At 44.1% G+C, this 26967-nt stretch overlaps 1 protein-coding gene across 3 annotated transcripts in view; it reads right to left on the minus strand.

Moving 5' to 3' along the window:
- Window positions 1–26967, minus strand: part of Arhgap22 (Rho GTPase activating protein 22) — a 185132-nt gene that overhangs the window by 77056 nt on the left and 81109 nt on the right. For all 3 annotated transcript variants that reach the window (XM_047554513.1, XM_047554510.1, XM_047554511.1), the window contains one exon: window positions 23216–23303. In XM_047554513.1, the coding sequence (XP_047410469.1) occupies window positions 23216–23303 (88 nt within the window). The remainder of the gene's footprint in view (window positions 1–23215; window positions 23304–26967) is intronic.

Below are 26967 nucleotides of genomic sequence, written 5' to 3' on the forward strand. Positions count from 1 at the left end.
GCCAGGATGGGGTAGGCCCCTGACAGGGCAGGCTGTGAGGTCTGCCAAGGAGAGTTCATTCCCTGGAACATTCACAATGCCCACTCCTGGGGAGGAAGCACAGGGCAGGGGCCAGAGGTGACAGGCCAGCCAGGTTCTCCAGCTCTGGCCAAAGGGCCTACAGCTGCAGTGGATGCTGTTTGAGGAAGGAATGTGTCTGCAGCTCCAAATTCCCACAGAGAAAGACAAGGGGAATAGTTGGAGAGAAATTCCTGGGCTACATTTTTCTTGCTGTTCATGTGGCCTGAAGCCATTGAACTTGGCCAGACTGCCCAGAGAGGGATTTTACAAAGCCTATTGTCCTTTTCTGAAGTCGCACCCCCCCACCCCCACCCCAGCCCCCACCTGCTCGTGCTGCCTTTCTTTCTTTCCTCCCCCACTCCCAGGACAAATGCAGCTTGGGAAAGAGGAGCCATGGGCATGGCTGAGAGGGCTTTTGCTGCCTGCTGTGGACAGATGCAGCAGCAGCTCCAGATGTAGGCAGAGTATTTCCTGGTGGCTCCAGCAGCATCAGGCCTTTACATGTACTAGATGGGTGGAAGATGGTCTTAATTTTCTGTGAGGGAATCACCTAGTGGCATGCATGCTTTGGTAATAAAAGAACACATATTGCACCTACTGTATGCCAGCCACTATTCTGAGCATCTCATATACATGCATTTATTAATCCCCACAAGAGCCCTATTATAATCCCCATTTTACAGATAGGGAAACTAAGGCATAAAGTGGTTAAGTGCCTTATTCATGGTCCCACAGCTAGTAAGTGGAAGAGACAGGATTTGAACTGAACTGTCTGGCTCCAGGGTGACTGCCACCTCTTGCTTTAAGTACATGTGATCCTCTCAGTTCAGCATTCTGCTTAATGCACATCTCTAATGATGTGTTTCAGCAGTTATAGCAAAAATTTATTCTGCAGAGCATTTGCAATAGATTGGGCTTGTGCACCTGACAAAGCTCCCAGCATCCCCACACTACAGAAGATGAGACCCTTTACCATGAACTAGGCCCACCTGGGATCTTGTCTGTGTGGCTGGGGACCCAGAAGTGTGAACGGGGGGTTAACTTGTGCTTCTTGCTGTTGCTGTAGCATCCAATGTGACCATAGGAGGGTCCTCAGTTTCCCAGTGAGTTTCTGCAATGTTCCAGCCCCAAACTTGGTGTTCTACCTACCTTACATGTCATCAACATGATAACTCTAAGGCTAGTGTTAATCATCTCATTTCATTTCTCATAAGAAAACTGGGCATGGTAATGAGGTAATTGATGTGTGCTCCTTTAACAAACAGCTCCACAATTTCAGTGACTTAATCCTCTAAAGATTATTTCTTGCTCAGGTTACCATCTCTTATAGGTCAGCATGAAGCCAGGAGGGAAAGGGCTGTCTATGTGGTCACTCAGGGACCCAGGCTCTCTCTAGGACTTCAGTGTTCTCCTCTGGATCCTCTGTATTCGCTGTCAGATAGTGGGAACCTCAAGAGGTTTAAGGGAATGGTGCTGATGGTGACCAACAGCAGCCTCCATGGTCACTGGTCACTCCTACTCACACTGCATTGACCAGTGTTTAGTCACAGAGTCAGTCTTACTTCAGGGAAGTTGGGAAATGGAAGTTGCCTGCATATGGAAAAAGAAAGGGGTTTGGCTGCCTTGTGCGTTCACAGGGTGTGTACTAAAAATGGCGGTCGTGCCATTTGGTGCCCAAACATGTACTTCGAGACCATACTGCCTTGACTGAAACTGATGCTAAAACTTTCAGAATTGAATTCCAGCTTTCACCATCTTGAAACATCATCATCAGTTCTTCATCTGAACAGTGAATGGGGCTGAAGGTACTGAGGGCTGTGAGCATTACTTGTGACTCTAAGAAGGAGTTTGGCATGTAGTAAGTGACCAGTACTCCTTTCTTGGCAGACTGTAGCCAGGCCTGCTGAGTGGGTGGAAGGGAGAGGATTGGGAGACTCAGCTCTGAGAGAGGTGGGGAGTCACATAGTTTGCCAAAGGGTTAGAGTGCTGTGCTCGCTGCTGCCACCTAGCTGTGGAAGAACAGAGGCACAGGACAGCCTTCCCAGGTCTGGTTCCAGGAAGCCTGTGTCTAGGCTAATTCCTTCCCTGCCTGATACCCAGCAGGCTGCCCTTGACTGTGAGTAGAGCCCTCTATTCCCTGGGATTTTGTTGTGGAAGTTCCAGCTCCTCCATGGTATGTCCTGCCTTTGCTCATTCTGAAAGGGTCTCTGCTAAATAAGAATGTCAGGGTGACATCAAACAAGTCCCTCTCAAGCTGGCCTTGGTGCTTGCTGTGGTGAGATCCTAGTGGATGCTATAGATGCTAGTGGGCTTATGGGCACCATCGAGCTTCCCCCATGGGGAGGGAGAGGGCTATTGAATCTCTCCAGCCCTGATTTCTATGCTGGGGGCAGGGTGGGGTATGCAAGCTCCTAGTACCCTCTCCTCCACTATTTCCAGGGGTGAGTTGGCCCCAATGGCTTGGCAATGGGTAGCTCCTGAAGACTACTGACCCCCTGGCCCTCTAGTACCTGCGATGCCCCAGTATCATTTCCACAGTGTCCACCCATCCAACAGGCTTCCTGAACACCAAATCCAGGAAGCACTTTGTAGACTGTGGACTCCAACCTCTTAGGGAGTTGTAAAACTAATTCTGTGGGTTTTGATCAGAATTCTTTATAATTAAGCAGGGGCTGGGGTATAGACCTGTGGTGGAGTTCTTGTCTGTCAAGTATGAAGCCTGAGCACCATGGTGGGGAGAAAGACAATCACAGAGACAGAGGCACTGCCCACAAGAATAGTACTGTTTTGTTACATCCTGTGTGTGCCTGGGCCTAGGAGGAGGCTAATGTTTATTTCTTGTCCAAAAAGAATGAAAACACTTTGTTGGTATATCTCATTCCTTCCAGAAAACTTGGGAGCTCTTTGCACAAATCTGTTCATAAATTTCTCCTCCTGTTCCAGTTGTCCTAGCTGATCATACCACTTCTTTGGGCTAAAGAAGGGCACAATCCTTGCCAAACCACTCAAAAATAAAAAGTAAAATCCACCACCTGTAACCAAAAAAATTCTTCGTTATACACTAATCCTAGGACACTGGCTGTTTACTCGTCTTGCATTTGCATATCCAAGAGGGCCACTTAAGTGACCCTTCACAAGACAAAGAAGATCAGCTTCTCTCAGTTAAAAAAAAAGAAAGAAAGAAAGAAAAGAATCCTCTGGTCTCTAATTCCTCAATGCAAACCCTCGCACAGCAGGCTAGTTCTTAAAGTACCCTGACACATCTGTTCAACTGCTCTTTGCTTCTCCAACATTCTTCCTTCAACAGTTTTTTGTGAAGTACCACTTTAGGCCAGACATGGGAAACTGCAGACAAGAGCCCTGTCCTGGAGCCCCCTTTTAGTCTGGGGCTGTGTACACGTGATGAGGACCATGGTTCCCACCTCTCTCTCCAGTCTCACTGTCCCTTTCTCCCTGACTCCACAGTTTCCAGCTTTCCAGCCTGGCCCCAAGTCAATCAGGAAAAGCTGCTTCTTCAGGTTGCTGGAATTCTCCATCCTTTCTACAATTGGGTAAAGGTAGTGCTATGGTTTGAATGTCTCCCCAAAAGTTCAGGAGTTGGAAACTTATTCCCCAAACTCATGTTAAGATTTTTTGGAGATTGAGGCTTTTGGGAGGTAGTTATGATTAGTTGGGGTCATGAAAGCAAGGCCCCTGGATGGCACTAGTGGCTTTATAAGAGAAAGAACATAAGCTAGCATGCTTGCTCTGTTTCATGTGATATCCTATGCCATGTTAAGGTGACACAAGAAGGTCCCTACCAGATGCTGAGCAGATGTAGTCCCATGCTCTTGGATTCCCAGCCTCAGAATTATGAGTTAAATTAACTTCTCTTCTTTATAAATTATCAAATCCATAGCATTTAGTTTTAGCAACAGAAAACAGACTAAGACAGGGAAATTCTCAGGTTTATTGAGCACTTGCTATGTGTCAGGCACCACTACATCTTCAGTCCCTGCCAAGGACTTTCAAATGTCATTTTTGTCATCATAAAGAAGCTCAGGGAGATGAAATGGCCTTCTGAGGTGGTGCACACAGCCAGAAAGCAGCAGGTACTCCCAGGGCTCTTGGACTTCTGCATTTCTGTTCTTCCCACCCCACCATAGGCCCTTAGGAGCAGCACCAGGAAGTCCCAGGGAAGTGCTTCAGGCTGAGCAAATGACACAGCATTTGACACAGTAGGAGGTACTGGGAAGAGGGCAGGTGGAGGAAGATGGAGGACCCAACAGCAGAGGAGAGTTAGAAGAGACAGGTCTTCTGGGTTTCAGGCCCTGAAAGTGTGGATGGGATTCCCAGGTCAACACCTGTGGGCCCTGCTGCAGTGTTTTCCCAACTGCACAGGGTGTCTAGGGTTGCTGTAATACATTCCCACAAATTGGGTGTCTTAAATCAACAGAAACTTATACTTTCAGAGTTCTAGAGGCCAGAAGTCTGAAATCAAGGTGTTAGCAGGGCCCTCCTCCCTCTGAAGGCTCTAGGGAAGAATCCTTCCTTGCTTCTTCCTAGCTTCTGGTGTTTTCTGGCATTCCTTGACCTGTATACACATCTCTCCAATCTCTGCCTCCACCTTCAAATAGTCTTCCCTCTGTGCGCCATTTCCTCCTCCTATAAGGACACCAAGCATTAGATTTAGGGCCTGCCCTAATCCAGTGTGATTTCATCTTAGCTAATTGTATTAGCAAATACTCTTCTTCCAAATAAGGTCCTATTCTGGGGTTCCTGTGGATATGAATTTGGGAAAAACGCTATTTAACCTAGAACAACAACCTCCCTCCATTTCCAGGGAGGCCTCCCAAACTCTGTCCGCTTGTTCTCAAGTCAACAAGAAAGCATCAAGGAGGGCTGCAGAAGATTCTGATCTGGTGTTTCTGGGATTGTAGCCTCAATTTCTGATATTCCAATATTCCAGAAAAATGTACTTTATTTTTTTTTTTTTTCCGGTGCTGAGGATTGGACCTGGAGCCTCATGCATGCTAGGCGAACACTCTACACTTACCACTACCATTTTTACCCCAGCCCTTTTTAAAATTTAATTTTGAGATGGGGTCTCACTAAGTTGCTCAGGCTGGTCTCAAACTTGCAATCCTCCTGCCTCATCCTCCCAACAAGCTGGCATTACAGGTGTGCACCACCGTGCCCAATGATAATGCACTTTTAAAAAATGATGAAGTATTATTATTTTTAATATTTTGATGAATTCTTTAAAAATCAGAATCATTTATATCCAGAGCTACCCTGCAGTAAAGGAAAGCTTATTTAGAAAGTGTTTTTCTATCCTCCGTAGTCTTGAAGGAGAGTGCTATGGTTTGGAGGTGGTTTAAATGTCTTCCCCAAGAGTTCATGTGCTGGAAGGTTGGTTCTCAGTGTACCAACACTGGAGGGTGGTAGGACCTTTAAGGGGTGGGGCTTAGATGCTAGGTCAGGGGCGCGCCACTCTCAGAAGGAATCTTTGTAGTTCTCTTAGCAGTGCAGTGAGTGCCCTGGAGTGTGAGCTGCTATAAAAGAGAAGCATGGGAACCAGTTGTGGTGGTACATGCCTATAATCCCTGTGACTTGGGAGGCTGAGGCAGGAGTATCACAAGTTACAGACTAGCAACTTAGTGAGACCCTGTCTCAAAATAAAAAATAAATAGGACAAGGAATGTGGCTCAGTGGTAAGCACCCCTGGGTTTAATTCCCAGTACCAATAAATGAATGAAGGAATGAATGAAGGAATGATAAGCTTGGACCCTGAATCTGTCTGGCATCTTATCTTACCATGTGATTTCTCCCTCTCACATGTTCCTGCCATTATGTCATCTACTGTGTTGTGATGAAGCCAAGGGGGCCCTCACCAGAATCCAAGCAGATGGTGCCATCCAATCTTGGACTTAACACCTCTAAAATTGCAAGCTAAATAAACCTCTTTTCTTCATAAAGTATCTAACTTTCAGGTATTTTGTTATAGCAACAGAAAATAGACTAATGCAGCAAGGAAGAGATCCAAGGGGTTTCTCTCATAACAAAAATCTGTTCAAAGACTTCAAATCAGTGACATTTGAACAACAGCTCAGAAATTGCCTGGGCAATTCTTTGGGTTCTCCACTTCCCTATATTAACACAAGAAAAGATGAATACAAATCAAAACTCTTTGAAATGAGGGCTGGGAATACATCTCAGTTGGTAGAGTACTTCCTTTGCAAGCACAGGCCCTGAATACAATCCCCAGCACTGCAAAAACAAAACAAACAACAAAAAACTCTTTGAAATGAAAAATGAAATAAGTAAAAAATTGTAGCTCATGATCAATAAAAAGATGGAGACCTTGTCAACAATAAGAAAAGTATTTTAAAAATAGTTTCCATTGTAATAAAAAGAAAATGGGATTATTTGATTATTTCATCTGCTATTAATTTTTATTGGAAGGTTAATAGTTTTTAATGTTTTTATTTCATAGGTATATGTTTCAACTTCCCTGAATTTTAAAATTTTATGTATTCTGAAAGCCTTTTAATGGAAAATATTGATAACTTCTATTGATATTATGGAAATGTAGGGATTACTTTCTTTTTTTTATTGTAAACAAATGGGATACATGTTGTTTCTCTGTTTGTACATGGAGTAAAGGCATACCATTTGTGTAATCATAAATTTACATAGGGTAATGTTGTTTGATTCACTCTGTTATTTTTTCCCTTTCCTCCCACCCCTCCCACCCCTCTTTTCCCTCTATACAGTCCTTCCTTCCTCCATTCTTGCCCCCCTCCCTAACCCTAACTCTAACCCTAACACTAACCCCTCCCACCCCCCATTATGTGTCATCATCCACTTATTAGCGATATCATTCGTCCTTTGGATTTTTGAGATTGGCTTATCTCACTTAGCATGATATTCTCCAATTTCATCCATTTGCCTGCAAATGCCATAATTTTATCATTCTTTATGGCTGAGTAATATTCCATTGTATATATATATACCACATTTTCTTTATCCATTCATCAATTGAAGGACATCTAGGTTGGTTCCACAATCTGGCTATTGTGAACTGAGCAGCTATGAACATTGATGTGGCTGTATCTCTGTAGTATGCTGATTTTAAGTCCTTTGGGTATAGGCCAAGGAGTGGGATAGCTGGGTCAAATGGTGGTTCCATTCCAAGTTTTCTAAGAAGTCTCCACACTGCTTTCCAGAGTGGCTGCACTAGTTTGCAGTCCCACCAGCAATGTATGAGTGTACCTTTCTCCCCACATCCTCGCCAACACCTGTTGTTGCTTGTATTCTTGATAATTGCCATTCTAATTGGGGTGAGATGGAATCTTAGGGTGGTTTTGATTTGCATTTCTCTTATTACTAGAGATGTTGAACATTTTTCCATATGTTTGTTGATTGCTTGTAGATCTTCTTCTGTGAAGTGTCTATTCATTTCCTTAGCCCATTTGTTGATTGGATTTTTGCATTCTTGGTGTAGAGTTTTTTGAGTTCTTTATAGATTCTGGAGATTAGTGCTCTATCTGAAGTATGATTGGCAAAGATTTTCTCCCACTCTGTAGGTTCTTTCTTTGCATTGCTGATGGTTTCCTTTGCTGAGAGAAAGCTTTTTAGTTTGAATCTATCCCAGTTATTGATTCTTGCTTTTATTTCTTGTGCTATGGGAGTCCTGTTGAGGAAGTCTGGTCCTAAGCCGACATGTTGAAGCTCTGGACCTACTTTTTCTTCTATAAGATGCAAGGTCTCTGGTCTGATTCCGAGGTCCTTAATCCATTTTGAGTTTAGTTTCGTGCACGGTGAGAGATATGGGTTTAGTTTCATTCTGTTGCATATGGATTTCCAATTCTCCCAGCACCATTTGTTGAAGAGGCTATCTTTTCTCCATTGCATATTTTTGGCCCCTTTGTCTAGTATGAGAAAATTGTATTTATTTTGTGCCCATGTCCTCTATTCTGTACCATTGATCCACCTTTCTATTTTGGTACCAATACCATGCTGTTTTTGTTACTATTGCTTTGTAGTGTAGTTGAAGATCTGGTATTGTGATACCCCCTGCTTCACTCTTTCTGCCAAGGATTGCTTTAGCTATTCTGGGTTTTTTATTCTTCCAGATAAATTTCATGATTGCTTGCTCTATTTCTGTAAGGTACGTCATTGGGATTTTAATTGGAATTGCATTGAATCTGTATAGCACTTTTGGTAGTATGGCCATTTTGACAATATTAATTCTTCCTATCCAAGAACATGGGAGATCTTTCCATCTTCTAAGGTTTTCTTTAATTTCTTTTAGTGTTCTGTAGTTCTCATTGTAGAGGTCTTTCACCTCTTTTGTGAGATTGATTCCCAAGTATTTTATTTTTTTCAATGCTATTGTGAATGGGGTAGTTTTCCTAATTTCTCTTTCTGAAGATTCATCACTTATGTATAAAAATGCCTTAGATTTATGTGCATTGATCTTATATCCTGCTACTTTACTGAATTCACTTACGAGATCTAAAAGTTTTCTGGTGGAATTTCCTGGTTCCTCTAAGTATATAATCATATCATCAGCAAATAGGGATAGTTTGAGTTCTTCTATTCCTATTCGTATCCCTTTAATTTCTTTGGTCTGTCTAATTGCTCTGGCTAGAGTTTCAAGGACGATATTGAAAAGAAGTGGTGAAAGGGGGCATCCCTGCCTTGTTCCAGTTTTTAGGGGGAAATGTAGGGATTAAATATCTTCTTTCTTACATGTTATCTTGCTCTGACACCTGCAATATTAATGCCTTACTAATTAACTATTTATAAGTGACTATAAAGTAGTAATTAGTAATTTGTAGATATTTAGCAATAACTAACAATGTGCCAGGTACTCTGCTTACTGCAGAGCTTCTTTTGTTGTGGTCAATTTACAGATGAGGAGTCCAAAGTTCAAGGAGTTATGTGACTTACTCTGGATCACAGACTTGGGCAGAGCCAGGATTGAGATTCAGACAGGTTGACTGAGCATCTTACCCTAACCATGACCTTAGATGATAAATAATTGGAGATGTCAAATGATTCAGCCAGTATACAACAACCTTTACTTTCAAGTCATCTTTGCTTTTGAGTTTTTAAATGAGGATGCACAGACTCAAACCCCCACAGAGATCAGGCAGAAAAAAGGAACTGTCAAAGCACGTTGGCAGGGGGAAGGCAATAGGAACAGTAGGGATTCTGACCAATTGGAGTGTTCTCATATTCCATCTAAAGGGGGCAGCTGTTAATTAACTCTTGACAGTTGTTTATATGGAGAAAATAGATCCAAACTTACCCTACATAAATCTTTCTTTGTGGGTAAAATTCTTTGTTTTTAAAAATATTTCATGAGCCAAAGAAAATATGTCTGTAGGCCAGAATCAGTCCATAGACAATGAGACACCTCAGTTTGCAGCCTGAGAAATAAACTCAGTTTCTTGTCATTGTTTGCCTTTCTCTACCATCACTTGCAGCACTCTTCAGCCTTTTGAATTATGTTGCCTTCATTGGTTTCATTTATCAATCACCTTTTAAAAGCCAGGCAGTAGGCTCCAAGGCTCCTTCTGGAGCTCATAGACCAGTGTTGGATAGCTTTGAGATCAAAGCATCACTTTTCAATCTTTTATATGCACACAAATCACCTGGAACATATTGTCATAATACAGATTCTGTTTCAGTTGGTCCAGGCAGGGTCCTCCAGTCGATATTTCTGACAAACCTCAGGTGAGACTCTGCTGCAGTTCATTCATGGACCACATTTGAGTAGGAAAGACCAAAAGAATGTCCTTGTGTCTCAGAATTCCTGAGCTGGAGATTCCTGGTTGGGGAGCCTCTGTATTTGGGCTTGGTTCCCCAAGGTGGCCTGGGTCACTCAACCCCCACCTGCTAATCCCCTGTCACATTCCTCCCCACATCCTAATTTATCTAGGGCTTTAGTCTAGCTGAGATCACTTGTAAAGAATTTTATCTACATCTTTGTTCTGTGTTGGCACCAAGCATGCCTCCTCCTGCACATCACCCCTTCCTGTCCAGCACACTACCACTATCTGAGAGATTTTCCTGCACTTCTCTGTGTCTCAAAGTCATGGTGCCTGGCACTGGCTGGGGTTTTTTATTTTTTATTTTTATTTTTTGGCACTAGGGATTGAGCTCAGGGCACTCAACCACTGAGTCACATCCCCAGCCCTATTTACTTTGTATTTTATTTAGAAACAGGGTCTCAATGAATTGCTTAGCACCTTGCTGTTGCTGAGGCTGGCTTTGAACTCTTGATCCTCCTACCTGAGCCTCCAGAGTTGCTGGGATTATAGGCATGCACTACCACTCCCAGCTGGCTGGGGTTTCTGTTGGCTGCCTGCTAAGAATGAGACCCCAGAGTGGAGCCCACATGGGGTGAAATCTGAATTCTTATCACACTAGTCATGTGACTTCAGGCAAATGATCACTCTGAGCCTCAGGTTCCACACTACAGAACACGCGTGTAATGTCTACTCATTACAGTGTCAGGACATTATTGTAGGCACACTAACACATGGTGGGCACTCCCTTCCATTTCCCTTTCTAAAGAGAAACCCAACCAATCATTTAAAGAATCTCACATTGCTTGTGTCCTGCAGAAAATATACCTTTAGGGAACTCATTTCCATTACTGCCCCACTAAAATGACCAGTGGCACTAGAAGGAATTTGCAAGTGGCCTCTCACTTGCTCAGTCAGCAGACATGTACCCAGACCTGGTGTGCATCCAAGTGTGCAGGGCTAGCCACTTAGAAAGAAGGTAGGTCCACTTATCAACAGCCACCAGTGATGGGTGAGTGACTAACACAGGTGTCTTCAAAGTCAAGAAATTTAAGTAAATTGTCACATAGCATGTTTGCAGATCTTCAAATAATGGCTCAATATATTTTCAGGTGAGTTCCTCTAAAAAAAAAAAGAACCCAGCTGTCAATTAACAGAATGTACCGAAATGTTCAAAAGTCACAACATTCAGAAGTATATCTATTAAACTTTTAAAGAGAGAAGCAACCAGGTTCATTACTTTAAATTTAGAGGCATTGCATCTGAAAAGGCATCTAGAGGTTGAAGAAAAGCACACTGAGCATATGTGCAACAGTTACTAACTTACTCTCTAAAATTAAGTATCTTTTCTCAATTTTGCAGATACTCCACTGTAATAATTGCTAAACTTTATTGAGTTCTTAATATAGGCTGGGCATTATCCTAAGCTATGGGGGCACTACAGAATAAGTACTTAAAAAAACTATTTTGAAATAGTTCCAGTTTCACAAGAAATTTCAAAGAAATATACAGTGAGGTTCTGTGTACCCTTTACTTGGACTCCCAGGAGGTTAACATGTTGGGTGACTATAGCACAATATTGAAACCAGTAACTGACCTTGATTCCATCTTCAGAACCAATGCAGATGTCACCAGTTATACATGGACTTGTGCACATGTGTATCTCCACACAACTTCAGCACAACTTTATGTAGCCTCACGTAACCATCACAAGGTCAAGATACTTAACCGTACCACCACTGCAAGGCTCCCTCTGCAGGTCCTTTAATAATCACATCCAAACTCTTCACACCCATCCTAACCCAAGGTGTAGATACTGTCATTTTCCTCATTGTGCATGTGAGGAAACAGCCAGAGAAGTTAGCAATTTACCGAAGGGCACACAGTTGGTAACTCCTGGTCTGACTTTCAGACCCTTTATCAGTAACAGATTTACTGGGGACTTACTGGAGGAAGTGGGGATGGAGTCTGGAAAGGCTTCCTGGAGCCACCAATCATTAAACTTGGCCTTGAAAGGAGAAAACACAACACTTAGTGGAGAGGGCTGAACATAGAACCCACTGGAGCAGAGCAGAGGACTGGGAAAGCCGTGCTCCCTGCAGGACTAAATCCAGGTGACCACAGAAGCTAGCCTGGATTTCTGGGAACTCGCAGCAATCCTGCCATCTTATCTCCTTCAGCTTCTCTCCTGGAGGTCCCTGTATGTTGCCCAGCAACTTGGCAGTCATCCTGGACTCCATCTCTAGCCTCAGGTCTCCACGGAATCTGGCAATCCTACCTTCCAGCCGCCCCTCCCCTCCCTGGAGTCCTGTCAATATTCAGCATCTGCTACTCATTAGAGGAGTCCCCTCCAAATGGCTCCCTGCCCCCCCCCCGCCCTACACCCAATCTGGCCTTCTTATTGTCAAGAAGTGTAATCACACAGACATTTCTCTAAAGAAGAAATACGAATGACCAACAAATAAGTGAAAAAGTGTTTAACATCCCTAGTGATCAGGGAAATGCAAATCAAAACTACATTGAGATTTTATCTCACTCCAGTTAGAAGGGCAATCATTGAGACTACAACAATAATAAATGCTAGTGGGGATATGCAAGCAGGATAGAGATTCCTCAAAAGACTAGGAATGGAACCACCATATGATCAGCTATTCCTGTCCGTACTATTTATCCAAAAGAACTAAAACAATCATACTATAGTGATATAGACACATCAATGGTTATAGAAGTGTAATTAACAATAACTAAGTTAGTCCAGGTGCCTGTCAACAGATAAATGTGTAAAGAAAATGTGGTATATATATGCAATGGACTTTTACTCAGTCAAGAAGAATGAAATTATGTCATTTGCTGAAACATCATGCTAAGTGAAATAAGTCAGACTCAGAAAATCAAGTGGCGAATGTTTTTTCTCATATGCGGAAGCTAGAGCAAAATAAAGGAAAAAGGCAACGGGGGAGCCCATGAAAATAAGAAGGAGATCAGTGGAGTAGAGGAAGGGGATTGAGGGGGAGGGAGGAAGGACAGGAAAAGAAAGGAACTTTGGAATGAAATTGATCAAATCATGTTATGTACATATATGAATATATCACAGTGAATTTCACCTTTTTATATGTTTATAAAGCACTAATTTGAAAAACAATGAATAAATAGAAGAAAGACCAGTAGAGTAGAGGAAGAGGAAGGGGGATCGGGGAGAGGAAGAGAAATACTGAGGACTGAAGTATAGCAAATTATATTCCATAAATGAATCATTATGTTGACATAATGCATTACTCTAATGCACTAAAAAAAAATTTTAAAAACAAGTATGATCACATTTTTCTCTGATTTAGTAAGGTGGTTCCTCATTGCCTGAGCCTAACAATAAAGCCCTTGGTGATGACCTTCCCCTAATCCAGCCATATTCCCCTCTGCCTGATATCTCATGTACAGAGCCACACCCTAAGGCTCAGAGTTAGCCAGGTGCATCTCTTCTGAGCTCTTCTTTCAGGCCAGGCACTGAAAAACAGGTTGAAGTTGAGGTATATAAGCCTGGAATCTAGATCCATGGATCTAGTCCACTGCAGGGGAGGACATGTCCTAGGGTCCCGAAATACCATGGAAATGCCCCCTGCCATGCAGACCAGCCCATGGGGTTAGGAGTAAGGCAGAAGGTCACACAATCTTGTACTCTCAGGAAGCCAGGCTGGCTCAGGCAGCAACCTGTGGTGGGAAATTAAAAGTCCTTTCTCTCTCTTTTTTTTTTTTAAATTTTTTCAACTCTTTAATCTTATTTTTTAAATTATAATTATAATTATTATTATTTGAAACAGGTCTAAGTTGCTTAGGGCCTCGCTAAGTTACCAAGGCTGGCCTTGAATTTGCAATCCTCCTGTCTTAGGATCTTGAGTCACTGGAATTATAGGCATAGACCACTGTGCTTGGCTAAAATTATTATTTTAAAATGTTTTTAATGGGCCCAGTAATTGTAGAGACTTATGAGGTGAAGTGTGATCTTTTAATTTTTGTATACAATGTAAAATGGTCAGATCCAGGTAATTGATATACCCATCCCCCTAGAATGTGTATTACTTCTTTATGCTGGGAATATTCAAAACCTCTCTTCTAGTTATTTTGAAATACACAATTAATTATTGTCAACCATGGTTATCTTACTCTACTAAAGAATGTCAGAAGTTACTCCTCTTATCCAACTTCACCCTCGTACCCACTAACCATCCTCTCTACCCACCTCCCCACACCCTTCCATGTCTCTGGTAACCAATATTCCATTCTCTACTTCTTTGAGATGAACTTTTGAGCTTCCATATATAAGTGAGAACATGCAGTACTTGTCTTAATGTGGTTGGCTTATTTCACTTAACATTATGATCTCTCGTTCCATCCATGTTGTCATAAATGACAGGATTTCATTCTTTTGCTAAAGGTACTTTCTGATTGGCCTTGGTCAAGAGAAATGGCTGCAGTTGAATTACCTGGTAGGAACCATGACTTTGATTTGCAATTGTAAGTTTTGTTTTCTTTTCTATCAAAGTTAACCTCTAATACAACACAGGCATGTTTACTATAACTAAGTTTCACGTGTATAATGAGACCATTTTAATGTGCTCAGAATGGAGCCACTTTAAAAATATCCCTAACAGATATCCAATTAAACTGTAGCCCTTTTCCATGCCCACCTCAATTTTTAAATTAGTTACTTATGTAGATTGTGCCCCTGAACACTTCCTATCAGAGCAAGGAGCAGTGCTTCTTCAGGGCTAAATATTGGTGGACTCCTGCCCAGGTGTGCTTGGTGCTGGATTCCCTTTGGGGGCACACCCTTCTGCAGAAGTACAATTTTGTCTTGCTGACCCACTTCCAAGCCGAAGACCCTGGGGACCCATCTCTGCAGCATACTCTGGAGCTTTGTTCTAAGCAGGAAATGCAGAGAATTGAAAGTCATTGTTCCAGACTCTCTCAATTAGTGAGTGGCAGTGCTGTATGGTAAATCTAAGTCTGTCTGACTCCAAAACCTAGGCCCACACCCTGAACCATTTCTTCTTCCCTTCCTTCCTACCTCTCATTCATGGTTGAGCACCTAGTCTATGCCGGGCAGTGTCAGGTGTTCGGCCCTCCTGATTGGCACCTGAGCTGTCCAATATGGCATCACCAGACGCACAGGGCTGCTGAGCACCTGAAGGTGGCTAGTGTGATGGAGCAACTGAAGCATTAATTTAATTTTACTTCATTTATATTTATATTCAAAAGCTGACTTCAATTCAGTTATTGAAAAAACTTTAAACATATTCAGAGTAACTTGGATATATAAGTCTACTTTTTCAACTTCATATGAAATCTCAACACAGAGCAGATGCTTCCAATGAAAATTTAGTGCCTGAATTGAAAAATGTTCTAAGTGCAAAATATTCTTTGGATTTAAAATAAAAATACAAAAAAAGTAATCTATTTCACAGAGGTGGAGTTCAATAGAGCACATGCTTAGCAGGCATGAGGCCCTGGGTTTAATATTTAATTATACATTCAAATGGTAATATTTGGGATCTAGTGGGTTTAATAAATATGTTATTGAAATTAATACCATTTGTTTTCTTTTATTTTCTTTTTGTTAGTGTGACTATTTACTAGAAAATCTAGAATGACAAATGTGGCTTGTGTTCTATTTCTATTGAAGAGTGCTGCTCTTGAATGTGATTTGGGCCCAAGGAATTAGGTGCAGGTTCCTCCTCAAGGGCACCTCTTTCCAGGGATACCAGTGGGAATTTTCCACACCTGGTCTTGTGTTTAGCTGGGAGAAGGGAACTTAAGACAAGAGGAGTCCAGATCGCAAGACAGGGAAGTTAAGCAATCTCAAATCTGCTGATTCTCCCATTCTCAGTGGTGGGAGTCGCTAGAGAACTTCTCAACTAATTTCATTTCTAGTCATTACCCATGGTCTGGTGCTGTGCAGGCAAACTCAGGCAGGGTAAGGCTGAGATGCAGGCTGACTGGTACCAGGTGCTGAGATAGGCCCATATCAACATCACTCCCATTCAGGCTGCAGCTAATGCAATCAGGGATGCTCTGGACACATCAGGCACACTCTATCAGTCTACTTCTGCAGAGTAATCTGTGCATGCTGACTCCCTTTCAAGGTCAGGCCTTAGTGATAACAGGCAGCGGTCTTCCTATCTGCTTCAAAATACAGGTTGGATAAGGACAGGCGGCTGCAAGCTCAAAGCTGGGTGCTGGAGGGTGAGACTGAGGACTCAGCAGGATTCAACTGCTCAGCACAGAGCACTGACCCCAATGTCACTCACGGCTCTTGGACCCCTGAGTAGTCCTGCTGCCTGGCCCTTCCACAGGCATCTCTCCAGCTTCTAGTTGATTCTCCTGTGGCCTTCTAGGCTTCTGGTCAATTTCTTCTTGTCTGGAGTTAGTTCCCTGCCTTTGGGGACCCTTAGGAGATATATCCAGCAGTGGAAGAGTTGTGACAGCCTAATCAATTGCTTTTGAGAAAAACTTAGGGCTTCCATCTGAATCCTGCTGTCAACCCACCTGCCTACCTTTGGCAGCTCTGCACTAATTCCAGAAGAGGGATATTAGAAATAAGTTGTGATGCTTTATTGATTACTTGATCCAGATAATTTAATCCATGAGGATCTTGTGGGGACTAGTCCCAAGGTCTTAGCAACTCTTTTCACCTAGAATGCTAATAGCAGGCCTCTCCACCTCTTGGCCCCTCTTCCCCTTGCAGGTTTAGAGGGAGGCCTAAACTTGCCCTTGGGCCAGATGCTGGCATTGCCAAGAAACCCAAGACCTGCAGGATCAAGTCTGCAAAGCGCAGATAGCTTTTGAAAGGCGGAGAGGGGCAGGGTTTGCCAGGCAACTGCCCTGGTAGAGAAGAATCCCAGGTGGGCAGAACATGCAGAGCCTTTGAGTCCCAACCCCTTTGTGGGGTCTGGTTCCTTCAAGTCTGACCAGGGAGCCAGTTCTGATGAGCAGCAGGACTCCAGGATTAGAGATGCTCAAGTTGCACTCCACGGTCAACTGGCTGTGAGATCCTAGCAAGTTAGTTGGTTTGTCAGAGTCACAGGTGCCTCATCTGGTAAATGGGTTAGTAAAGGTTAGTCCTGGGAGTGCAGTAAGGATTAGTGTGGCGGTGCTCAGTCTCTATCCTTAGGAAGAACTCGATAAGTGCTTAACCCTGTGCCACCTCTGCATGTCTTGGTCTACAACCTCAGGAACACAGCAATTATCATATTTATGATAAAGAAATCATGTTAATTCCATCTGTGAACCCCAGTCTACCAGGTCCCTATTGGGAAAGGGTAAGGGTTCCCTTTTTTGTGATCAGGCTTAGGTGGGGCCTAGACAAGGATGAGGGGCTGTTTTGGTCCCTGGTGTCATCTGGTACCTTCGCTTGCAGCCACCTGGGACTCTTATTCTTTTGCCTTGTTTGAATATTTGCCTGGGGCAGGACACTAGTGCTCAGGGCCAGCTTCCTCGTATTTGTCACCTTCTTGGGGCAGTGCCAGGGGTTGGAGTGACTGAATATCATAATTATCTGGGGGAAGGGGAGAGGGTATCCCTAGGACATCACCTACCATGGAGGCAAATGGGTTTAAGGTCTGGTTTCCTGCTTCTACCATGAAGGAAAAGGGTGGAGAGATCAAAGCACAAAGCAACATCTCCACACATTATCCTGCCCTCTTCCTCCCCCATGTTAATAATTATGCTAAAAATATTGGTTATAGCTTTCTCTGGCCCCCCTACCTCCTCTCATTCACTTCCTCTGTGAATTTCTCCTCATTCTCCCTCTGAAGACTCTAAGTCCCCTGCTTTCTACACTAGGGCCACCTTTCTACATCTGTCCTACCACCAGCTCAGCAAACAGTGTTTTTAAAAAGCCCTCTGGGTGATTCTGGGGCTTGCTAAAGTTTGGGAACCATAGCCCTGCTCCAGTCTCCCACCACAGAAGACCACTTTCCATTCTGGCAATGAGTTTAGCTCCCTGTTGTTTCCAAAACTTACTTTAAATTCAATTAATCATACACTGAGTTCCTTGAATTCACTTGGTCCCGTCTTCACCACACTCACACTAATGCTTCTGCCTGAGATGTACTCATTCCCCCCATCCCTTCTTTTTCACTTGCTTACTTAACCTTTAGGGAGCAGGGTCCTTATCATTCTGCCCTGGAAGTCCTTTATGGTCCCCACATGTGTTGGAGTCTCTTCCTCTGGGCAATACAATCTGTATATTTATGTTTTCCCTAGCACTTTTCATCCTGTGGGTTCATGTCTGATTTCCTGTCCATGTGCTTGACATTCTTTATTTTGTGAGAATAGAAACATGCCTCCATGGCTTAGGTAACCAGCTCATTGAACAGTGTGGCAGGACTATTGACTGCTCATTAAACCAACCTTGTTGGCCTCCTGGGCACAGCTGCACTATATTTCCCAAAATCCTTTGCACTTAAGTAAGGCTGTGTGACGTAATTCTGTCCAATGGACTTGGAGGAGACGGTTTGGACCAGGACACCTCCCTGGCATGTTGGCTACCCAGCTTGTAGATAAACAAGATGCTTTTGCAAGCCACAGTTTTCAGATGGCAAAGGCATAAGATGGAAAGATGCGTGGAGACCAGCTGCCTGCCAAACAGGAGTATTCACTTTTGACTATATATAAAAGACAAATACATTCCACTTGGCCAAGATCCTGTGATTTGAGGGTTATCAATAGTAGTTAACCTACGTAATATGAAGAAGCTAAACTCATTGAAGAAGAGACATGAAATGGTTTTCTTTCCCCAATATTCTCCCTGACATTTCTCCCACCTTTGAGTAGCAGCTCACTTGGAGATTTTACCCAGGGTCCAGCATGTGTCTCACTTTTAGTTTATTTAAACAGTCTCAATTAGATTTTCAACACTTGATTCTGTTTATTCATATCCATTCAAGTCTTTCTGGAGTGTGGACTGGTGATGGAGTGTGATAGGGATTGCTCTCTGGTCTTTCCCTGGACTGGACCTGGGTACTGGGGTGAGAAGGAGGCAGAGGGGAAAGATAAACACCTCTTTGCTTACCTGGGCAAGGGTGTAGTGTCTTCCCTGGAAGATGATGTGGTGAGGGGCAGGGGTGGTGCTAGAAGGCCTAGCTGCAGGGGGTTCCCTCACAACCCACTTCTGTAGGCGCTGGTAGTCTTTTGTGTGTTCTAGCCCCAAATCCCAGCTGGTGGTGTCATCTTCCTCTTTACCCCACATCTAGAGAATTCTTGCAAGTCTGTAGCTCCATCAGTTTCTAGGCCAGTGGTTCCATTCAGGAAACAAATGCTGAGGGCAACGCTTGTGCCTGGCCTCCCCACTGCTTGGCAATATGCCAATTTGCTATCGCAGTCCAACTTGATTTTCTCAAATCCTGTGTATAACTAACTACACAGGCAAGACCAAAAGCCAGCCACCCCTTATTTCAGGCTCCCCTAAACTTGTAAGTGATACTCCTGCATATCCATCCAGTGAATGGATGCTCACTTCTGCCCAAAGCAATTGTTCCCATCTTTCTGCACTCTTTGTATATTGACAACATGGAGGGTGGAGCCGTGGACCACAGCCATCTGGACAAGAGGGGAAGCCTCATTTGAACTAAAGTCACTTGTAACACTGTTCTCCAGTGCCTTGCTCTGTGGCTGGTCTTGTGGGTTCTTAGATGACTTGAAATCAGGTATAGCCAGGCTGAAAGTTTGGTGGTGGGCAGAAGGGCCGGCACTGTGGGTCATGGAATTGGCAGATTCCTCCACTAGATGGCACTAACAGCATAATTTTTCCTCATATTTTTGTCTCTATAAATTTATTTAATTCTTTTATTGGTATAATTATACATATTAATGGGGTTTGTTGGTACATATTCACACACACACACACACACACACACACACACACAACAAAATTTGGTCAATTTCATTCCAAAATATTACCTCATGTTTTAAATTAATATATCTTGAAAAACTATCACTTTATACAGTTGAAGAGAGCAAACAACTATGGTTTAAAATGCATGTAGTTGGTTTGATGTATACACTTGGAGTTCTGCCATATTTTCTAGAATTGTCCAGTTTTCCCTTCTTTTAAAGGGATGGGGGATACTTGGTGGGGGGTGAGGGATTGTGGTGTGCCCCTGCCTGGCCTCTAGTTGCCAGAACGGAGTCTAAGGCAGGGTGATCAAATCCTTCCATTTCCCTGTTCTGCCACTGATCCCCGCAACCCTGGACCTGGACCTTGGCTGTTAGGTTGCTCTCTGTTCCTTTTAGTTCTCCACACCCAGTGCCCACCACTCAGGCACACTCAGAATTGTCAGAGCAGTCCCATGGGTCCCCTAACAGTGCCATGGGTCCCCTATGTGGACTGCCCCTTACCTACCCAGCGCATGGTTAATCTCGACCTGTGCACATTACTTGAGGAGCTGTGCTCAATGCAGGGAGACCCACGAGCATGACCCCTCAGGACACTTCCTGTCCTTGTCCCCAGGTAATTCTTCTCATAGCAACTAAGCTGTTTATCTTGATGTGAGCTGGGAAGAAAATGTTCCCTGATTTCTTGAGGGCACAGACTGTGCCCTGCTCACCTTAGGACTCCTCCAGGTCACTCTCAGTCTGGGACACTCTCAATCAGGGGTAATTGATTTGGATCAGTGAGCAGGCTTCTTGAGATTCCTGAGATTGTATATTGCTGTGGTTGAAGATGGGGTTACTCCAACATCATCATCATCGTTAATTTTCAGTACCAACAAGGCCCATAGTTGGAGCAACTGTGGAACTGTGGTAACAGAAAGCCTACCTTCCTAAAGTCAGTTTGACCAGGGAAGGATCAATCTCCCTTACCTGCAAGCTAGCTGTTTGACTTTAGGAGGTTGGTTCACTTAATCTCTCTGGGATGCCACACCTGCATGTGCCATGAAGGGAGGGGAGCTTCACCAGATGCAGCCAGAACCAGGCATTAGCCATGGGTGCAGCCTCCCTAGTCCCATTGGACCAGGCTGATAGGAAGCCTCCAGAATCCAGAGCCCCTAAAGGGCGAGGAGGACAATCACTCTAGGGTCTTGGGAAACAACTGCTATTGTGTTTGCCCTAGATGGATGGGCAGCACTCCACACAGGCTATTTTCCCTCACTGCCCACCACCTGTTCTGCTGTCCCTAAGCAGCCACAGCAGACCCTTACCTCTACCCTAAGGCTTTTGGGAGTGGCTGCATGTCCAAAGACAGGAGAGCTGAGATGGGCAACTCTGGGCACCTGCATGAATCTGGTGCTCTGTCAAGTTACCATTATTGTGCTCAGAAAAAAAGGCATTTAGGTCATTCCTTCCTGTAACCAGGTCCCCAGACTGCCCAGCTCAAGTAGGAAAGACATCAGATTCTGTAGGAGGCCTCAGGGGTCAGCTGCCTATGTTGCAGTCAAATTCCAGCATGTGACTTAAGCCACATGGCCTGAGTTCAAGCCTGCTGTGGCTTGAATTTCCCCACCAGAACTCGTGTTGAACTATAATCCTCATTATGGGGGGTTGAAAAGTGATTGGGTCCTGAAGGCTCTACTCTCATGAATGGATGGAGCCATCTATGGTTGAATGGGTTACCTGAGAGTGGTCTGCTGTAAAAGTCAGTTTGGTTCTGTTCTCTTGTGTGCACCCCTTTCACTATGGGATGCCTTATATTGCCATGGGACTGTGCAGAGTGTCCTCATAGCAAGAAGTATCTCACCATATGTGGCCCTTTGATCTTGGACTTCACAGTCTCTAGAACTATGAGTTTAATATGCCTTGTTCTTTGTAAATCATCCAGCTTGTAGAATTCAGTTATAGCAACAGAAAACTGACTAAGACAAAGCCCCAACTCCACTACTATCCAGTTGCCTGTCATTGGACAAGTGACTTATTCTTCATAATTCTCACTGTCTGTTTGTGTAAAACAGTTATCAAAACACTCCTTACCTTAGAGGGGTGTTTTGAGTATTGGGATAGGCAGAATAATGACCCACAAAGATATCCATGTCCTAATCCCTGGAAACTTGGGAATATGTTACCTTATATGACAGGCTTGGCTTTGCTCACTCCACTCCTGGTGGGCTGCAGCTTGCTGTCCTGAGCCTAGGCTGATCATCCCCTCCGTAGACAGCCAATAGCCAGATTATTTCATCAGAATGGTTAGGGTGGCTGCACTGCTCTGTGACTATACACTTGCTGGCTCAGAGAGCCTCAGTAAGGCCATTGCTTACTCACTGCTTCCCAGTCCCCTGCCCAGACTCCTACACACTCACTCTTCCCATCATGCTGGTGGCCTCTTTCCTCAAGCATCTGCAACTGTTGCTGAAGGCCATCTCTGTCTGCAGGTAGTTTGGTACGTGCACAGGGCAGGACCAGGGTGAAATCTATAGGATGCAGCTCTCAATGGATGGCTGGTAGGAGTTGGTTGGTATGTTCCCAGCCTCCCATTCCTTAGGCAAGACACTTCTGGGGCCTGCTCTGCACCAGCTCAAGACTCAATGGACTGAGTGGGGTGCTCAAGTAGCAATCTGCTCCTTAGCATACCCCAAGTGGCTCCCTCCCTTCCCTGTCCCCTTCCAGGGACTACCACCAGAATAAACTGCTCAAATTCTTATCTTAGGCTCTGCTTCTGATGGAGGCTAAGCTAAATAAAACCCTGCCTGACTGCAAAACTGGGCCTTGCTGTAAACAGATAGCCTCACCTGCCAGATACTTTAACTTAGTTCAGTAACAACCACATTGTAAAACTTGGACCTTTAAAGAATAGTTTTAAAACTCCTAATAGGATAGCAGTTCTTTGGTCTAAATTATTTCCCTTCCTTCAAATATATCCTAATTCCGGTTTGGGATTCATGATAAATCTTATTTTACCCTGCTGAATCTTTTTTTTTTTTTTTTTTTTTTTTTTGCGGTACTGGGGATCAAACTCAGGGCCTTGTGCTTGCGAGGCGAGCACTCTACCAGCTGAGCTGTCTCCCCAGCCCTACCCTGCTGAATCTGTACTAGCATTGGACTCTGGATTTCCAAGTCTTACTTTTGGATCTTCACCCTAGGATAACTGGTTTCTTTCTTTACATTTATCATAAATTTGAAAATACCCATTTTCCTCTTGCCCAAAAGCTAATTATCCAGATAACCTAGTGAATTGTCTAATTCCTCCCCAACATGCACTATTCTCTAGATTAGACCCACATCTCCGAGTTGTACCTGGAGAAAGAACTGGAACTCGTGCAAGGAGCTGCAATATGGGGATCTGTGCTTCCCAGGCAGGGGTCATGGTGACACCCCCATCAGTTCCAGCACAGTGCCACCAGCACAGAGTGAAGGGTGTTCATTCCTACCTGGGCTGATCTCAAAGAGGTGTTTCCCTGGGTCCTCAGGGCCAGGAAGAAGTTCAGTCACCTGGGTTCCTTGTAGAGAAATAAATCCCTAGAATGGAGACAAACAAACACAGGAAGCATGAAATGACTGAAAATTGTCATCCTGGCCCCTTGAGAGAGGAAGGTAGAAGTCAAGTCCTCTAGGGCCTTGCAGGGAATTAGGGTACCAGAGAGAAGCATGTGCCTCCTCTCCATGATGGGGTACCAGGCACTGAGAAGGCTCCTGCATAGGGCTCTCAGGTGGAGTTGGGTGGGCACTATTGGCTGCACCCACAGGTGGAGGAACTCTGCCTACAAGAAAAGGTAAGTCTGAGCTCTCACCATGAGCCCCACTTGGGGCCCATCTGTAGTCTTTCTAGGTCTGAAGCCGTATAGGCATACAGTATCAAGGAGAGGAAGGCCAGCATCCCGGGCTAGGCTCTGAGGTGACATGGGGGCAGCATCATAGATCTGGGTGTGTCCGCTATGTCCTGGCAGAGTGAGATTTCACTTCTTATCTTGATTTTATCTATCCATTTAATTTTTGGTTCTCGGTATGGAACCCAGGGCCTTGTGCAGGCTAGGCAAGTGCTCTACCACTGAGCCACATCCACAACCCAAGGTCTCATTCATTTAACTGTTAAATGGGAGTTAGCTACCATACAAAAAGTTCCCAACCTAGATAATGCCATCTGCCTGGTACACATGAATATAGTTGTCCCTCTGTATCCAGGACTCCCTATGACTTCTACATCCACAGATGCTCAAGTCCCTTATATAAAATGGTGCAGTATTTGCATATAATATATGCACATCCTTCAGTAGACTTCCAATCATCTTGATTGCTTAACATATGTAATACAATGTAAATGCTATGCAAATAGTTGTTAGACTACATTGTTTAAATAACGATGACAAGAAAAAAAAAGTCTGTACATAGTTTGTTTCTGAATATTCAATCTGTGGTTGGTTCAGTTATGCAAGTGCAGCCACAGTTATGGAGGGCCAATTGTATAGGTTAGAGGAGGCAGGCTCCACCTTGCTTTCTAATGCTGAAATCTGGTAACCCAATTGAAAGATGCCAGGGGTAGAGGGACAGGTTTGAGTCCCTGCCCTCTACTGCTAGGTTGTGTAGCCTCAGGTAACAACTCAATTTCTCTGAAGCTCAGTTTCTATATTCTGTACTATAATGGTTAATTTGAATTGTCAACGTGATTGGATTAAGAGATGCCGATAATTAAGAGGCTTCTGGGTGTGTTAATGAGGGTGTGTCTCGGAATGAATGGAATGTGGGATAGTGAACTGAAGTGGAGACCCTCCATAAGCATGGGCAGCACTGCCCAATAGGATGGTGGCTTGGATGAAATAAAAGTTGGAAGAACAAGAAAGTAGATGCAGTTGCAAGCTCCACTCTTCTTGAATGGGTTCTTGATTTCCTGCTTAAATCAATCATCTGAGGATATTGGACTCTGGTTTCTTCACTCTTCCAATCACTCTGCCAGTGATTCTCCAGGTAGTTTCCTGGGTAGCACTGTTGATCCTTCTTGTTCTGGGGCTTCTGTGTCTTGGACTGCACAGCTGCTGTTCTTCCAGCTCTCCAGTTGCAGACGGCCATTGTGGACTATCCAGCTTCTGGTCGTTTAAGCCAATTTAATAAATCCCTTTTTATAATCATACTTCCTTTTGATTCTGTTCCTCTAGAGAACCCTAATACATGTACCATGGGACAAAAACTATGACTTCTCAGATTCCTGCTTGGTACGTCCTACCCAGGGAAGGGGGGGTTTGTCAAGACCACCCCTTGACCTTCCCTTGTCCCATCCCCAGGCTAGACAGGGCTGCCTTCCCCCTCCTGGGAGTTATGCCATTGATCTCTGCCAAGGACTTCCTTCATTTCTTTCACATTCAATTTTACTCAACTGTGTAGGGCTGGACTATGTATTTTTGGGTCTCTTCATAGGAAACCCATTTTAAACTAAATCCCTGCAGCCAACTGCCTGAGTTCAAATCCTGGTTCAGCTACTGGTAAATTTCTTCACTTCTCTGTGTCTCGGTTTCCTTACCTATGAAACAAACAGGAATAAAAACAGTTCTTGTTGGGCTGTTGGGTGCATTAAATGAGTACTTGGGAAGACTTTCCAGTAGTGCCTGGCACATAGCAAGAACTGTGTTTGCTAAACAAATCTCTGCTCTTATTGTGTATTTGAGTTTCACACCAGGTGGGGGAACAGCATCCCTGTATAGGTATATGTCCAGGTGAGGGGTGCAGTTGTCTGCTTTGAGCAAGTTGCCTCCAGCCCCCACCCGATGTGTGCTCACAGAGAGCTCCTCTCCCGGGCAAGTACTAGTTCATTTAAAATGCACAACAGCCACACAAAGTACTATTATTACTCCTGTTTCACAGTTAAGGAAACAGGGGCACAGAGAGGTTAACCAATTTACCTGTAGCTAAGTCAGGTCTTTTCTGGGCAAATCCTGCTGCAACAGGGTGACTAGAGCCCCCTATGTGACTGCTGGCATCTTGCACTGCAAGCACAAGTGGAAATGCCTTTTCTCATTTGAGCAATGTGAAGTCAGAATGACGTCTCCACCCACAGATGCTTGCTTTAGAGAAATTACAGCAATAAACCAGAGAACCAGCTGGTAATGATTGTAACTGAATTAACAGTTCCTTTCTTGCTAGGAACCTGGAGCTACTGGGAATAAATTAGGACCGCAGCCTCAGGATGCGGGAACATGCTCATTAGAGGGCGTGGGTGAGATCCATCACTGCCTAATGGGATACATCTTGGGTATTCGCTGTTTCAGTAACTGAGTCTCTGTAATTCTGGGTATGTTTCTTCTTTCCTGTGCCTCAATATCTGTCATCCATAAAATGGGAGAAACAATATTGACACTGACATAACTTGCTACTCCAGCTAAATATAAAAAGCAGAAATAGCTTCTGTTTATGGAGCCATTTCTGTATTTCTGGTTCTTGGCCTGAATTATTGGATTTAACCTAGAAACCCCAGGGGTAGGAGCTATTATTGCCATCTTCCTGGAGTAGTAGATGGAGTTGGGAGAGGCAAAGCAGCTGACCCCTGTGCTCCACAGTTGGCAAGAGAGAACTGGGGTATGATCTGGTGGTGGGGCGGGGGTGGGCACTGACACTGGAGCCTCATTTTTGCCACTGTGCTTCCCTCATTTCTGACAGCGGTCACTGGCTGCATTTGCTTGCAAGAAGTCAGGCTGTGACTTTGGGATCCACTGCTCATCTTGCTCCCAGGTGAATCTCAATGTGTCTCCACCACTGCAAGGGGCTCTTAGTCCAGGGCTTCAGGTGCACTGATTCCCCTCCTTTCACAGGTCCAAACCTAGGCTTTGATTCCAGGGGTTCAGGCACTGAGGTGGAGCCAGAGGGCAGGGTAGCAGAGAAAGTCTGCTCTATCCTTAAGTGATAGGACATTTGTTCAGACTGTGATGACAGGACATGTAAGGAGTCGGTATAAAGCATCCAGCTGAAATGAATGCTTCTCAAACCACCCTAGGGCTTGTTGAATCTGAAAGAATGGAGCTGGTGTTGTAGTGGTGTTTAACAATAAAGAAGAAAGCACCATGATTTCCAGTGTTTGCTGATCTCTGTGATGTACACATCCCTCCCCTCCATGGCTGCTTTCCTGATGTCTTCGGAGGCGGAGCTAGGAAAAGATGCACTACAGTGTTTGCATCAGAGTTCAGTAACCTGAGAGCAC

This window comes from Sciurus carolinensis, chromosome 5 (genome assembly GCF_902686445.1).
Source record: "Sciurus carolinensis chromosome 5, mSciCar1.2, whole genome shotgun sequence".
NCBI classification, from domain to species: domain Eukaryota; kingdom Metazoa; phylum Chordata; class Mammalia; order Rodentia; family Sciuridae; genus Sciurus; species Sciurus carolinensis.